The sequence below is a fragment of the Serinus canaria genome, chromosome 9, assembly GCF_022539315.1.
Source record: "Serinus canaria isolate serCan28SL12 chromosome 9, serCan2020, whole genome shotgun sequence".
Lineage (NCBI taxonomy): Eukaryota > Metazoa > Chordata > Aves > Passeriformes > Fringillidae > Serinus > Serinus canaria.
In genome coordinates, this window is record NC_066323.1 from 16,323,685 (window position 1) to 16,340,428 (window position 16,744).

At 48.1% G+C, this 16,744-nt stretch overlaps 1 protein-coding gene across 10 annotated transcripts in view; it reads left to right on the forward strand.

Moving 5' to 3' along the window:
- DOCK10 (dedicator of cytokinesis 10) overlaps nucleotides 1-1,024 on the forward strand; it is a 135,718-nt gene extending 134,694 nt beyond the window's left edge. For all 10 annotated transcript variants that reach the window (XM_050978018.1, XM_050978020.1, XM_018913059.3 and 7 more), the window contains one exon: nucleotides 288-1,024. In XM_050978018.1, coding sequence (XP_050833975.1) covers nucleotides 288-407 — 120 coding nt within the window. In that variant the 3' untranslated portion in view covers nucleotides 408-1,024. The remainder of the gene's footprint in view (nucleotides 1-287) is intronic.
- The last annotated feature ends 15,720 nt before the right edge of the window (nucleotides 1,025-16,744 follow it).

Consider the following 16,744-nt stretch of genomic DNA (forward strand, 5'->3'; position numbering starts at 1 on the left):
GTTTGCCAAGTGTAGGGGACTTGTGTGAGAGTGGTGCAGTTCAGGGAACCCCGTGGAGCTTGGCAGAGGTCAGCCCAGCCCCATTTTAGCCCTGACTCAGAGGATGCCATCCCTGCCCCTGCAGCCTCAATTTTCCACAGAAAGGTCCCTTCCTCTGTCAGATCCTTGGCATTGTTGTGTAACAATTAAAAAATGGGAAACCCTTGGTTAGACAACAGACACTTCAGACCCCAAATCATTCAGATCTCTCTCACTGTTGCTTTTTTTTTTTTTTTTTTCCTGAAAAGATTGCCTACAAGGAGGAGTCAGCAAAACCTCCGGGGATGGAGCGCACGTATTCCCGAGTCATCCATAGAGCCAGCTCCTCTGTGCCAGCAGCAGCCACTCCAGCCAGCCCTGATGCCTGACTGCAGCCTGGGCAGCACACAGCCTCAGGAAGAGCTGCTCCCTGGGGTGGGGTTTGGCCTTTGTTCTTGAGGGTATTTTTTCCTTTTAGATTAATAGTACTGAAAATTAAGGTGATGGACAATACCAGGAAAAGGATTTGAGGGTTAAGATTTTAATTTATTGGAAGTCTTCATGGTATTATTTTAAAAAAATGCAAGCTTGAGAATTTTTTTTTTTTGCCTGACCCAATATTTGCACATTCCCTTTCTTTTTTCTTTTTCTTTTTTGTTGTCCATTTTTGGTTTTGAGCAGCCTTTATTAAGCCAGGCTGATTACAAAATTCCCATCGAATAGGTAGGTACACAGCAAACCCTAAGTTTGCTATAAATTATAATATATCTAATACTAAGTCCTAGTATACATATATTTTAAAGGTCAGAGTGGATGTTTTATAACATTTAAGCATATTGCAATTGTAAATAGAAGATGTGTAAAATATGTCATTTTTACAAAATTTTAAAAAATATCTTTTTAGTTAATTATGACAGTACTAAGAATATGGATAACATTTCAGTTACCATTATATTAAAATATTTGTGTATGTGTATAAAAGCGTCCATAAAATTTTCTCTTTGAAGCTCTGTGCATTGGTTCATTGCTATGACAGCACTCTCTGGAGTGGTGGAGATCAGGATCATCCCAAGTGCCTGTGATGTTGTGGATGCTGATAGACACCTGTGACATCTGCAGAACGTGGCTTTGGGTTCTCTCCATGACCCCAGACTGGAGTCACCCTGAGAAGCAGCTTGGTGTAGGAATTGGGACCAAGAAAACTCAGATTTTCCTTTGAAGTTCATAGTCCCAGATTTTGCCCAGGGCACACTGGGAAGCCACGTGCCTTTATGAGATGTTTGTTTCAGTTTCTGCATCATGTGGGGATAAGGTGGAGTGATTGTGCCAGCTCTTAGGAGTTCCCACACTCCTTCATGTTCATTCACTGCAAACCCCTGCTTGCAGCAGTCCCTGCTCTTAGTACCTGTGTGTTAGAATTCTTTCCTGTGCACACAGTCCCCACCATTCTGCTAAGCTGGTTTTTTCTTTTATCTCATTTCCCCTGGAGAAGCCCTGGTGATTGCCCTGAGGCCTCCACAGGTTTGTTCAGGGCAGAAGCCAGCGCTAGGGCTTTCTACCTGGGGGTACCAGGAGGAATTTTCCAGTGTTTTGCCTCATTCTGCCCTCCTGTCACTTCTCATAACACCCCAGGTTCACAACTGGTGCATCTCAGCTGGAGTTGTAGCCTGGCCCTGCAGGCCAGAGTCAAGGGTGGGCTCAGAATTCACCCCATCCCTGCATGCAAGGTAGAGGTGCCATGACCCAGGCTCCACCTGCTTGCAGCTGCTGCCAGCACCTGCTGCTGTCTCACTCAGCAGATCAGGAGTTTTCCAGAATTGTTGGCTGTGGTTTGGAACCCTCCCCAGTGTCCTTGGCTGGGGGGGGAAGGAGGGCAATGGTTGGGATGGGCAAACCTTGCTTTGGGATGGTCCTCCTCCAGCCTCAGTGCAGCCACAGCGTGACCCTCACCTGGGGCTTGGAAAGAGCCCAGGCTCTCACCTGGGCACTGCACAGTAGCATCAAGCACAGCTGGGCAGGAGCTGAGCCCTCCTCATCCTCACCCTGACAGGCCAGCCCTGCTCTTTGGACACTGCACTCTGCAAAAGCAGCGGTGTGCTGAAAGGAATGGTGGCTGGCCCAAATTGTAACTGGCTTTATGCTGTGTATATGTATGAATATAAAACTGCTGTTTCTATATATCTGTGGGAGGAGCCCATATATAATGTATATATGTGTCATCAGTGGTGGCAGTAGGACTGTGCTGTGCAGAGAGGTGAGGGAGCACCTGTCCCTTGGTTTGTTGGTCTCACTGGACTCATTTTGTGTTTATGATGATTTGTGGATGGGCACTTAGAGGCCATCAAGGTGATTTGGAGCCAGGCTGTTTCTAGTTGATGTTCACAAGAAGTGAGCCCTACATCTGTTGGTGGCCATCTCCGGGAATAACTGGATTGCAGAAGCATGGTTTGCACTGAGAGAATGTTGCAGGCTGGGCTGAAGCCAAGCTGTGGTCTGTAAAGCAGAGGTAAGGAAACCCCTGGATTGTTTTCTCAACAGCTTGCACACAAAATGAGTTTCTCATAAGTAAGTCCAATGGCTTGGTTTATTTATATTCAAATTATATATATATATATATATATTTGGCTATAAATATATAACATGGTTTTATATATTTATATCCAAAACCAAGGGATTTGGTTTATTTATAGCAGCCAGCTCTGCAGCCTCCTCTGGGACTTGAGAACCAGCCCATATTCTGGGCTTGCCTTGTTGCTGGTGTTGGAGATGCTCAGGCTCGAGTGTAGCTGGGTCCTTGCTCCAGATGGCTCCTCCCCTCCTGCTGTGTTCACTCACTTTAAATGTTGTCGGGTGAAAGCAATTAGCACAAACATCAGCTTTGAACCAAGGCTGCAGCAGGGAGAGAAAATGAAGCATTAAACCATGGATGGTCCCACTGTTTGAGGGGAGAGAACGAAAGAAATGCATGTGAGGCTGTAGGATGATTACAAGGATGAGGTCTGGCCCTTTCCCTTGATCAAACTCAGCATCCCAAACTGCAGAAGTGAGATGTGTAGCACTGAATCCCACACCCACCCTGTCTGTGATGCTGTAGGAAAAGGCTCTTCACAAAATTGCTGCTTTTTAAACTCATAGTATTACATGAGGTCTGCACCATTTCTTTTTTCCTACCAGAAGCTCCCCTTTGAGACTCCTTTTGTCTGGGGCAGCCATAAGATCATGACTGGCTGTTCTTGGAGCTGAGGGTTTCTCCAGTAAATTATTTCACAATCTATTATTACACCTTTTCCTCCAGCTGGAGGAGGCTCATCCCCCTGGTGCTGTAGGCAGAGCTGGTGACAGATTCCCTTTCATCCAAGGAAGGAGATCTGTGCAAGCCAGACTCAAACTGAGCTTCTTTAAAAACTTCACAGAGTGCAAAAGAAATTATTCATGTTTGTTACTTAGTGGAAGCTATCTCAACATCCCAAAAGGAGTTAAGTGTTATACATATTTTATGTTTAATCACATCTTTAGTGACACCCAACCACAACCAAAGGCTTAAATTTCAATTAGAGGGAGGTGTATTAAATGTTTAATAGGAATCATTCCTTACAGGGTAATTATATCTTAACATTCACTGGAAGGATGTTATCTTGGCAACCTAATATTGATCAGAAGAGGAAAATTTTTTTTTATTTTATTTTTGAATAATATCCAAATGAGAAATGTAAGGGGATGATCTATACCATTCAGACTCCAGATACAACAACCCTGTGCTGGCCATCCATGGACCTGGATCTGGGAAGTGAAATTGCATCCTTTAAATGTGGCTTTTTTCATCTCAGCATGAAAACTGCTGTCCCACATGTGCTGAGAAGCTCCAGGCTGCAGGTACATTTTACATCAGTTTGAACACTTTTTAAGCTGGTAACTGTCTGCTCAATATTTCAGCTGTAAGTAACATGGGGCAATGAATCTTTCAAGACATGATCTGTCAAGGGTATCTGCCATGGACTTGAATGTGTTTACCAATATTTAACAAGTTTGGTATGCACACAGAAGATTTTTCTCTTAATATTTAGATTATCACAAAAATAATTAGTGTTCACAGTCACTACATATTAACACCGTGAAGTGAGCTCTGAACCTAGGCAGTTAAAAATCAAAGGGTGTTTAAATCAAATATCAAATGAGAACAAAGAAATTAAAACTGAACAGAATAACCAATTTTAGTTGGGAAAAGCAGGGGAAATTTTGGGAAATGCCAAATTGATGCTTTTGTTTCAAAATGACTTAAATCAGGGACGTGCAGAGTTTGTTCCAAACGAGGCTGGTTCCTCTGGCTGTGCTGGGGCTGAGCCAGCCCTGACAGCCCATGGTGGGCTCATGGCCAGTGGCAGAGCATGCAGACCCCAGCCTGGGTGCCCACCTGGACCTTTCCAGGCTGTTTTTGCTTGCAGTCCACAGAGAGCAGCTCTGGGCAGCCATCAGCTCGCTGGGCAGCTGGGGGAGGAAGTGAGAGCATTGTTATTCTTTTCAAGAAAAATCCAGCACAGTTCCTTGGTGAAATATTAGCTATGGAAATTATCAAGTGACTTTCCTACCCTCCAGGCATGTGTTGGAGCATCTGGAGATGGGAAAAAGTAAAAGTACAGTGAAACCAGCAGTGTCAGGGGAGAGCTGCCACAGGCCAAGAGAGATTGAGTGGTTTTAAGGAGGATGGAAAAGAGCTCATCTGGGACAGCCTCCCAGTCAGTAAGTGGTGTGTGTATTTCTCACTGTAGCCTCAAGATGCAAAAACACTGGCACCCAAATGTGGGGGGATAGAATGTAGGAAGATAAAGATAGTGCAGAAGGCAATCTCACCCCTGAGGATTTGCAGCTGTACTAATCACCAAAGATTAGGAACAGGCCTGCCCTTAATAGGCCCCAGCTGTGTCCAATAAGAAGAAGAGTGCTACAAAAGAGTGCCCCATGTTACTGTCCTGGCACATCCTCCTGGTTGAGGAGAGAGCTGGAGTTTGTTGGCTGTGCTGTGAAGAAGGAGGAGTCAGTGCTGTGAGGAGCTGCCCATGAGAAATCACCAAGAAGGTATGGAACTTCTGCAATGAGATGACAACACCCAAACAGTTGTGGCTGCTGGCACTGTGGAAGGAGGTGCTGCTGCCCCTCAGGGAAGCTGTACCCTACAGAGGTTTGGGATCAGCCCAGGGCACATCCCATGCCTTCAAGAGCATCTCTGAGGCACAGTCAGGTGGGAGTCAGAGCAATGAGTGCTCTTTAAGCTGGGAATCACAGCCTAGACGAGATATGTGCATGGTTTGCAATGTCTCATTGAGTTGACAATGTACAGGCATTTTTAGAAAATTCTCAGTAATGCAAAAGTGCAATCATAATTACTGACCTCTCTGTCCAGGCTGAGTTTTTTCATAACTCACTAGAGCATCTCATATCTGCATAGCAGCAGTTTCCTTTTTTCCTATGAACTACTCCTCATCTTACAGAAGCTGCAGTTTTGGTGTGCTTTTTAAGCTGTGCTCCCCACGTGCTGCTTCAGTGAGGTGGAGTCACTCACTTTTTGTTAGGGACAGCTGTGAGGGTGTTACTTATGCTGTGATGGGTTTTTGAGACCTGCAAATGCCATGTGATGTTGCCTGTAGTTCTGATTTAGATGTCATGGCACAGATTGCCTGTGGTGAGGTTCCTTATAGCTGCAGGGTTTCAAATACACTCACATTTTCTATGGGGTGTTTTGCTTGAGAAAAGAAAGCAGAGTAAGAAATTATTAATAATAATAATTTTAGGATGTATTTTGTGTTCTGTAATCGTGAAGCTCTCTCCCATGAGTGAGGGCTTGTTTTAATTTGAAAGCTCTGTGCAGGTAACTTTGGGCCCAGTTGTGAGCTCCTCATTATGAAAATCTCCAGCTGAGCATAAAGATTCTCTTGCATGAGGCATGGGTTTGTACTCTGCAGCATATGTTGTGCTTGCAGGGTGCTGGCATAAAAGAGACTAATTCTGATTATTCCACACTAAGGATCCATTTAAAGGGACAGAGCATTGGAAATTCAACACAGGCACATAAAGTGCCCTCTTGAAAGTTTGAAATGTTTCTGTAGCCAAACTTCATGCCAGCCCAGTCCAAAACCAAGGTTTTCAGATGTGACTCATGTATCTTGGTGTTTCTATTTCACATTTTCAAGTAAAGCCTGGTTTTTCAAAAGTGTTGAGCATCCCCTGCTGGAATTCAGACCCCTTTCAGAAACCTTGCATGTTTAAAATCAAAATTTAATTTAAATATGGGACATGTGGGATTTTCTGCATGCATGTGGGTGTTAAGGCACAGTCAGGCAAATGGTCCTTGCAAAAGGAAAAGGATGCTTAGCAGACATTAATAAGTTAAACAATTACCTTTTAAGAGACTCATCAGATAACTTTGTGCCATCATTACCTAATGAGATCTCGAAACCTGAAACTGCTTTACACATATAATTGAATTTTGCCATCTTGTTTCTAGGAGATTGTGGAGCTCTCTCCCCACAGCTCCTCACTGTGCAGGCTGTGAGGGAGTCCCCACTCAGCCGTGGCTGAGAGGGAGTGTTTAATTAGTTTAATTAATCATTAGAGGAAGGCAAGCTCTCGTTCAAGCTGAGAGAGCAGCCAGGTTTGCCTGCTCATGCCTGGCTACACGTGAGGCTGGGGCGATTCCACGGGCTCCCCCCCACCCCCAGTTCTGCTGCCCATGTCTGTGCCCCAAGGCAGCCCCTGTCCCCATGTCCTGTGTCCCCCTGTACCCCTGTCCCCATCCCACTCAGCTGGAGCACTTCCCACATCCATGTCCAGGACAGAGCATCCCTGCAGCCTTGTAGTTCCCTCCTGGGCTGGTCCTGCCAAGCCCCTGGGTTGCTGTCACTCTGCAGGGAGCACTCTGAAAATGTACTCAGGTGACACGTGGGTGAGTTCTGCAGGTCTCCATGCCACTTTCTGTGGGCCTGGTAAAAAGGTAAAGGCTACATAAATATTTTATTTTTTGTTAAAAGTAAGCAAATCCAGTATTTGCTCTCCCCCTTGTCCTTCAGAAGGGGCTTAGGAATAGCAGGTTTCAGCTGTGCAATAGGTAAGACCCAAAAGCCACACTTTTCAGAATAAGAATGGGTATTTTTTGGTATTTGTATCAAGTGCCAAAATGGGCCTCCAGGTTCCTCTGTTTGGCTATAGAGTGGTGCCAGCTCAGAGGAGGGGAGGTACCCCCATAGCTAAAACTGGGGGTGCTCCAAACAGCCCTGTAGGGAATCTGGTCAGTGAATAATTACCTGATTGCCTGAGGCACTGCTGCAGACATTGGCACAGGCTCCTGTGCCTGCCTGCCCTGTGGCAGCTCAGCCCTGGAAAGGAGCCCAGGCTGGCCCAAGGAAGGAGCAGGGACCCTGCAGGGATGGAGATTTGGGGGTGAACACAGGCTGGGGGCTGAGAGCAGCACCCTCCCCGGGGAGTGCACAGCCAGGAAACTGCTTTGAACACAGGGGTGACCAGCCAACTTGAGAGACTGGGCCATTTGTCCAATTATCAGAACATATCCAATTTCTGATGCAAAATCTTCTTTGTGAAATCCTTTCCTCACAAGGATGCATTTCTTTACATGGATGTGCATTTGCAGGTGGAATGCACCCAAAGCAAAATGTGACCTGGCCTGGCAGAGCAGCACCACTGATGTGGCTGCCAGCATGCTGGGCTCAGGTGAGGAAGGGCCTTGCAGACTTGCATGTCCCACTGCATTCAAGCTGCTATTTGAGTGCTCAGAGGAAAATAAATTCAAGTTGAGCATCAGTCTTAAACCTGCTGCTGAGCCTCAGGCAATGGGTTAGGCCAAGCAAAGCACAGGGATAATTTAAAGGCATAAGCATCTAAATGTCTCAACTTGGGGAGGAATGAAAATTGGGGGGAAATATAAGTTTTCTTCTTAAATTTACTGTTTACCTCTTACTTTACTATTTAAATGGAGAAGCCACTGAGAGGGGCCAATATGGGATCAAATTTGGACATTAAACCTATTCAGTCCTTTCAGATGTACAGGAGAAAAATCATCAGAAGCGTATAAGCAAAACAGAATCAGCACACACACAAAAAATCTTTTTGTTAATTTTTTAAATCTATTGAAATATTCTTTTTTCCTCCTTAAGTTGTACAGCCAGATTCAAAAGCGAATCAGGCTCTTTTGTACCACAGTGAAGCATAAAACATGTCAAAGTCAGAAATCAAGGACTCAGGGCACAGCCGTGTTCTTGCACAGTGAGAATTGGAAGGACTGGCACTGACCCCGAGCAGAGCTGCTGTTACACTTTTGCCTGGTAATGTTTTATAGGATGCTGTGATAATCTTTTATCCAGTGCTGCTGACATCCAAGGCTGATTAGCAGCAAACCCCCCTGGAGACTCCAGCCCTGACAGAGATCTGGGCTGCAGGTTTGCTGCTGGGATGATGGACCTGTGAGCTGTTCTGTTCCCCAGGATTTCCTGTTGGGGCAGGTGGGCTGCTGTGCTTCTCCCCCCTCCTGCCCCAGCGAGGCTGGAGATGCAGTGCAGTACCTGTGCTCTGTTGGTCGGGCTCAGCCCCAGGAAAGGGAGGCTCTGTCTTTTTGCACAGGGGCTCCCGTGCCACTGGGAGGCAGGACACACCTCCAGCTGCAGCAGAACACATCCACACACCTGTTGCTGATGGATTTTCCAGGACAAAATGTTGTGGTAAGCTGAAAAAAAATCATTGTACTAGAGTAGCAATGAGTCCTTTTTGATTTTTATCTCACCTCAGGGGAGCAAGAGGGATCTGGAAAGTGAGACAGCTACAAAAACTGTTCAGCAGTGGTGCTGGCTGTGCAGGTGCTGCTTCCTGCTGGTGGCAGTTTTCACACTGTCCCTTCCCAGCTCTCAGTGCAGCCCTTCCCCAGGGAGCCCCTGCAGCACCATGCACACACAGAGCTGCTGCACATCACCCTGCTGGGCAGGGGCAGAACAACGAGCTGAGCTCCCCATGCTTTGGATGAAGATGCTCCAAAAGGTTTCTGAGTTTTGTTTACAGGTTTTCTGCTGCAGAAATTTGGTATGCAGTTTGTACAGTCCACTGAGATGGAGCACATCCACCAGCAGCCACACAGAGATATTGCTGTGGGGCTCCTAGCAGAGAGCTTTGGATATGAGTGAGGGTGAAAACAATTTTCACACCAAACAATTTTACCTGGGCCCATTTCCTACCAAGGACAACTGGCTAAAACATCTCAGGTGTGAGAAATTTCCCCTTCTGTTAAAGCTGAGGTGCTTTATAGCAAACCCCACACAGTTACAGGTGTCTGCAGCAGGCTCAGGCAGGCACACTGAAGGTACACTCACCAAAATCTGCAGCCTGTGAGTGTGCTGTGGCTGGGGCACCCAGCATCCTTCCCTCCATGGCACACAGAGCAGCATCCCGGAGCTGGCAGGGGAAGCACACATCTTGGACCCCACTGAGCTTACAAAAAACAAGGTTGGGTGCATGGAGCTCTTTATGCTTTCAGGGAGCACTCTGGTCAGCCAGAGTGGCAAAGGCAGCTTTGACAGGATTTCAGTGTCCAAAACTCCTGTCTCATCTGGCCCTTTCAGCAGGGGCAGCTGTACAGGGTTACAAGTCATTTCCACAGACATTTCTGGTGCATCAGAAGGTCTGTGCCTGCTCCAGTCTGGTTCCAGAGGAGCAGCAGGCATGGGATGAGAGGAGCAGATGTCTGCAGCTACAGCTGAGGTAAGCTAATTGCTGAGCTGTGAGTGTCCCCTGCCCAGCCACACCTGCCAGCTGCAGGGGCAGCAGCAATATTAAAATTACACATGGGTGCTGTCACTGCTCCAGTGCCTGATCTGCTTGCTGGAGAAACTGACCCATAATGCTCCCTACACGTTATCCCCAGCACAGAGGCACCTGCACTGTTGTTTAAGCCTGGGTCCAAGCTCAAGAAAAATGCATAGGTGCTGTGGACTTCATCTGCAGCCTGAGAACTCACATTTGTTTCACCTCTCTGCCTGCAGTCAGAACCATGCAGAGCCCTCTGGAGAGGCTCCCAGGAGGTGACAGCAGGGCTGATGCTGGCCAGCAGCACCTCCCACAGACCCACAGCCCTTCTGACACCTATGGAAACACAAAGACTGAGTCATCTCATGTTTGAAGCATCTCACAACAGTTTTCCTTTTTTCCCTCAGGCTCCAGCAGCAGAGTGGGGAAATGCACACAGATGAAATGGGCTTTTTTTCCCTCTCTCAGTTATTCCTGAGTCACTGTTGAGCTATTGGGAAGTGAAGGACCTCAAAGCAGAAGGTGTGTTAAATTATTTCCCTGGTGACTTTCTGGCATTCTCAGCTCTGTATTTTGAAGTAGGATTCGGGGAATGGGAAGACTGCTCCACAGGTTTTTGCATCTTAATGCCAGAAGAAAGATGGCTTTAGGGACTAGGTGATGAGAGAAATACAGGGAGATTGTGTTTCTCTTGCTAATGCAAGAATCATGCCTGGTCTGTCTCTCGTTACACTCCTGGGTGCTGGTGCCAGAGCTGCACTCCAGTGAGCCTCCCTGGGTGCCCAGAAGGGCCCAGGCTCTGCTGCAGCCTTCCGGGAGAGCTTTGGTGCTCCTGCTTGTCCATCACAGCTGCTGGCATGTGCTGTTAATAGCAGGGTTCTTGCACTGTATCAGCTTTCATTTAGAAATTTAACTTTCCTGAGAGAAATTACTAATTCTGGAATGGAAGTTCCAGGTACATAGAGCAAAGAAGCGTAAATCACCCCGTGTTAGGGAAGAGATGAATTGCTGTCCAGCAAAGCTGAGGTGCTTTATAGCAATCCCCACACAGTTACAGGTGTCTGCAGCAGGCTCAGGCAGGCACACTGAAGATACACTCACCAACATCTGCAGCCTGTGAGTGTGCCGTGGCTAAGAGGCACCAAACATGTTTCCCTGCAGCATCCAGGAGCTGGCAGGGTAAGCACGCATCTTGGACCCCACTGAGTTTACAAAACCTTCCCTCTCTCTGTGCCACGGAGATCACCACTGGGCTTTTCGGGCAGACCAAAGGAGAGGGGCCGTGCGGAGAAACCCGAGGTACGGGAGGGTTTCTCCTGGGGCTGACCGTGATTTGTGCCTTGAAACGCGAGCCCCGACATGAATAACTCATGGCCATATCTTGGCAGCTCGGTCCAGCCCCCCAGGCCGGGATCCGATCCGCGCTGGGCGTGCGGGGAGGGACCCGCATTGTCCCGGGGCTTTAAGGGCAGCGTCCGCCCGGGCCGAGGGGCGGCTCCGCGGGCAGGGGAGCATGGAGGGGAACCCGCACCTCCTGCAGGTCATCCGCAAGATGCGCTCCCAAATCAACAAGCTGGAGAGGGAAAACAGGGCCCTGAAGGGAGAGCTGCGGGGCTGCGGACACACAGCGCTGCCGGCACGGGGAGACGGGAGCGGCGGGGCGAGGAGAGGGGAGCCCGCCCGCGGTGCGGGGGGACCGGCGGCATCCCCGGCATCCGCAGCATCCCCGGCATCCACAGCATCCCTGCAGGGAGGCGCAGCGGCCGCTCCAGCGCCGGGGGAACAGACAGGTACTGGCGAAGGGGCTGTCCTGGCACCCTGGCACTGCCCGTGCAGCGTGTGCCAGCAGGGAAGGGGGATGAGCTGCCAGCTGCCTTCTGGTTAGCTCCGTGGAAGTGCCCTGGACCTATTCTGTGCTCACAGCAACCCCACAGCACTGCGTGCCTTGCTCCGTGGGCTTTTCAGGGCGCATCCCTCCCAGCTGAGCTCTGTGGAGTATTTCGCTGCTGCTCAAACAAAGGATTCGACTCAGAGTTCAGTTTGCTTAAGCAGAATTTGGCTTTCTGCTTTGGGATTTCACAGGTGTGGACTCTCCTCCCCACGCCTGCCTCCTCTCTGTTCCAGGCAGAAAAGGGCCAACACTCTTCACCGTGTCATAACCCATCCTGCCTCGGTCAAAGATGAGAAAAATGCTACAAAAAATAGCAAAGAATAACGGCTTGGCTGCATCCATCATGCCAGATGTGCAGTTTATTTTTGCAGATAACACAGATTGTTCTTCTTGAGGCAGAGAGGGGTCAATATATAGGAATACATTCTCTTCACAACTTTATCAGAGGAGAAAAATGGAAATATTCCTCAATTATAGAAGTCTGATTGGGACTTCTGGAGGAATTAATGAAGCAGGAATCAGAGCAAAATGTGGCTTGGTGAGAAGTATTGGAGAAACGGCCCCACAAGTTTTCATGGAGACAAAGCTGTGTGAAGGAATGAGAGGCTGAGCAGCACGAGTGGATTTCCATGCAGCCAGAGGGCAACTCTGATGGACAGTGGGTGTTGCCAGTCCCACTGACCCCGTGGCCAGGTTAGCAGCCTGAAGGGGCTGCTGCTGGCTGGAGGTGTCATCAGTTTGGGAGCAGCTCCATGGCCTTTTGGCAAGGGGAAAGCTGCAGAAAGGGCTTTCTAGCCCTGTGGCTCTTCCTCTCCAGCTGCATTCTAGGGCAAAGGGTGGGACCTAAAGGGGCTGTCTGGCATCCTCTGCCTCTCAGCTTCACCACATACAAAATGGTTTTCAGCCCCAAAAATTTGATTTTAAATAGAATGGTAGATCATTTGGGGTTGGGGACCTTAAATATAATCTAGTTCAAACATTCCTGCTAGTGTTTCAAACCTGGTTGCTCAGAGACTCATCCATCCTGGCCTTGAACACTTCCAGGGATGGGGCATTCACAACTTCTCTGGGCAACCTGTGCCAGTGCCTCACTCTTAAACTCTCATGTCCCCTCTTTTAGCTTAAAACTCTTCTCCCTTCTTCTAGCACTATCTGCACACTTAAAAGTCTCTCTTCAAAAACACATTGAGGAAATCTGAATTGTCATTATTATTAATGCTATTAGTATTGTTTTTATCTCTGCTTTTTTCTCTGCTCCTCAGACACTGCCATGACTGTGAGACGCTACCCCACTGCCACCCCAGCTCCTGCTCCTTCCAGCACCAGGTCCCACTGGGCTGGCAGACAGCCCCCAAGCACTGGGCTCCTGGAGGTGCCAGGCAGTGCCCAGCCACCAGCCCCTCCTGCTGCAGCACAGCTCAGCAGGGAACAGGAGGAAGGGCTTGGAAAATCACCAGCCAGCTGTCTCTCCTACAGCCACCCCAGCCACGTGAAGCTGTTCCAGGAGCAGGTCTACAAGTGCCAGTAGGTCTGGTTTGCCTTCACAGCACCCCCTGCCTGGGCTGGCCACAGGCTTCTCCTCATTAGATAGACCCAGGGTTTGCTCTGGGTTTTGGTGTGTAATCAGCAAAAGAGTTGTTTGGGGGTGTATGGGCCCTGAGCAGACTGGAGACCTCTTTTGAGGGGTTGTGCTCTCCCCTGCACTGCATGAGGTTTGGCAGTGGTGGCTGGTTGAAATCTTTGCTCTGTTAAAGCCAGGCAGAGTTTTGCAGGTTGATGTGATGTTCTGACAAGCTAAGCTTGAAAGGGATTTTTAAACTTTGAACAAAAAGCACAGAAATACCAAGGAACTCTGCACTATAGAAGTGTTAGAAGTGTGATTACTGTGGCTCGTAGATTTAGATGTATTGTATCATATTTCCCCTGGAACTGAAGCATTACAAGTTAATGCTTTCAGCCTTGAAAAAAGCAGTCTGAGGACAGCTTCTAAATTAAGTGAAATGGCTGCTGGACCAGCCCTGAGTGTCTCTGCTCACTGATGAGAAGCTTTCCATCACAGGACAACAGCCACAGGTAGAACCAGCAGTAGTGAGACTGTGATTTATGATAGCCCAGCCACATCCTGTGGCTGATATACCCACCTTGGGAAGTCATGCTGATTCCTGGGCTCAGCCCAATCCTGCTGTGCTCAAAAGGACAATCATCCAAATGCCCTCAAAGCAGGTGTTTGAGCAGGGAGAAGTCCAAGGCTCTCCCTGCCTGCCCATGCATGTCCTGGGACAGGACTCCAGCCCTGGGGCTGGCACTGCTGTGCCTTGTGTCACCTGTGTGGAGGTACCTGTGCATGGCACAGCACAACAGCTTTTATTCTGTCCCCCTACATGCTCAGAGCAGACCAGTGCCCAGCCCCTGGCACTCCCTGTGCAAAGCTGATTTGGGGCCCAGCTCCTCTCTGAGAAGCTGCAGGGGACAGCAAGGTCAGGCTTTCAGAGGCACCTGGGTTTCTTGTAAGGACATTTCTGGGTCAGGCGTTTTACAGCAGTTGGACACCTAAATTTAGTCCCTGGCAGAGAACTGGTATCATTTTGCAAAGCACCCTGACCCTGTAACTCTGGGTTTCTGTGCATGCCCTGCTGGCTCAGGGACACTCAGGGCTCTGGGTGCCCAACTTCAGGGGTTGGGGGGCACCAGCTGTGGGTTTCCCTGGGTCTGCATTGAAGGCACTTGAGGCAGTATTTCATGTTGGGACTCAGGTGTTTATTGTTTCTTCTCAGTAAAACAATCTCACTGCTGTGAGTTCAGCAGCTCTTCATTAGAAGGCACAAAATGGCCAACAATCTCTTGGTCACAAGGGCTTTTAAGACTAAACTATCCAATGAAGAACTCACACCTGGATTATTTCATCTTTTAACCCACTGATCCCACAGAGCCCCCAATGCAGACCTTTCTGCCCAATTACAAAATGTCACCCAAACCCATGGAGAAGAAGGAAGAAGAAGCATGAAGAAGAAACCCAGGACAGCACCCTGTGCCCTCCATCTTGCTTCCATCCACAGCACACTAAAAATCCCAAACCTCAATTTCTCACTAGGTGACACACCTACACTGCTCTCTATAATCTGTTCCACATTTTGGGGATTCTAGTTTATCTTGAAGTGCAGGAAACTTTCTCATGGATGAGGGTCAGAGTCAGTGCTCCCCTGGGGGTCAGGGCAGCCCAGAGCAGACAGAGAAACATTCCAGTGCCCTGGGTGTGCACAGGGGCTTTGCCCTGGAGCCAGCCAGGTGGGAGATGTGCATGGGAGCAAACATGGGCAGGCCTGGGATGGCAATGGCAAATCCTGCTGCTGGCTCACGAGGGGAAGGAGCTTTCCAAGCACTCAAGGCTGCAGCACAGATGTGTTCCATGGAGTGCAGTGAGTGCCCTGTGGCCAAATGCAGCAGTGCTGGTTTGATCAGAGCTGCCTGGCCAGGCTGAGCAGTGACCATGGGCACTCACTGCTGCCTGCTGCAGGGGGAGAAGGGGCTGTAGGAAGAGCTCCTCACCTCACCCCCTCGGCAGGCTGGGTGGTGTCCTGAAGCACTAAGCTCTGTGTTTCTTGCACCCAAAAAAACCATCTAGAATCTTTTATGGTCTTAATGGTGGATGCTTCCATTATATACTCAAATGTCTGACACATCTTAACTTTTCACCAGCAAGGTAGTTTCTAGCAATTAGTTCAGCAAGCTTATGAAGCTTAATTTTTTACAAGGATGACATTTTTGCCTTTCAGCATGCTGCTTCATGGCAGGTTTTCCTATTCTTAGTTTATTGTTGCTTCCTCACATTTTGCTCCAAAGCTATAATGCTGGATGTGATGTGAATATTTTTGCTTTAAAATTAACTCTGTAGAAGTATCACCTTGAATTTTTATAGAGTGCCATTGCACCCAAGTAATAAAAAAACAGCACTGCTAACAAATAATCTCTAATTTGCATGTCTAAAATATTTTAATTCATATATGCCAAAGTATTATTTCTATCAAGGGATTCCCACTGTGTTTGGTAAATGAAAAAAAAAAACCATTAAATATTTAAAAACAGGATAAGAGAGGCTAAGAACTCTTTTCAGAGCTATTATACTAAAATTACTGAAGGGTCTCTGTGGGTGCACATGCACCCCCAGGGTTCTGTGCACACACAGCTTTGTACACACAGGTCAGGCACTGACAGGGAGATGTGAGACTCGATGGAAAAAGGCAGATGCTTCCAGCAGAGAGCACCATGCCTGGGCCTTTGGGATGGCCATGTGGGTGGCATGAAATCCTGCCTCCAGCAGCATGCAAGACTTGAAAGCTTTTACTGTTTCCTTGCTGGGTCGGGTTGGTGTTTTGGGGATTTTTACTTTCCCTGCATGTTTTATACATTTGTAATCCTCATAATGATTTCTCTTTTTTTCTCCAGGGGTAAAGTGAAGGCTGTGAGTTTCCTCTTACCAACAGATATGTCATCATTTGCTGAAAAGCAAGGGTCTCTGAAAAGCCCGCAAAATCAGAGCATGAAACATCTGATGACCATCACTGAAAAGGATATGTGAGCTGGTGAATTTTTAAAGGCCCATTGATTCCTGAGATCAATTTGCCTTAAATGATAGCTGTGTGTCAGGTTCCTCCCCTGCAAAACGTTTTGGCAGGATGCCCACAGAGCATCACCCAGCCGTGTTTTGGGTCACTGGCCTGATGTTCAGCGTGGAAATGGGAGCCACAACAAAGCAGCTGGGAGCCCAGACACTGAGATGAAACCAACAAAGCAAAGGTGCCTCCACAAAGTGCTCCTGTGTTCAAGGACCCCTTCCCTCAGGACTGATGAGAACAGGGTGCTGAAGCTGGGTTTGGTGTGTTTGTCTCAAAAAGCAGAAACCCTGTCACCACCTGTGTTTGCTGATTCCCTTGACAGAAAGGTGTCTGCTGCAAATGACAAAATAAGAACTGTCAAAGAGCCTGGGAGGTTTTCTCTGTAGGTAAAACTCTCAGGCTTCACTAAGACAGCAAAGTTATT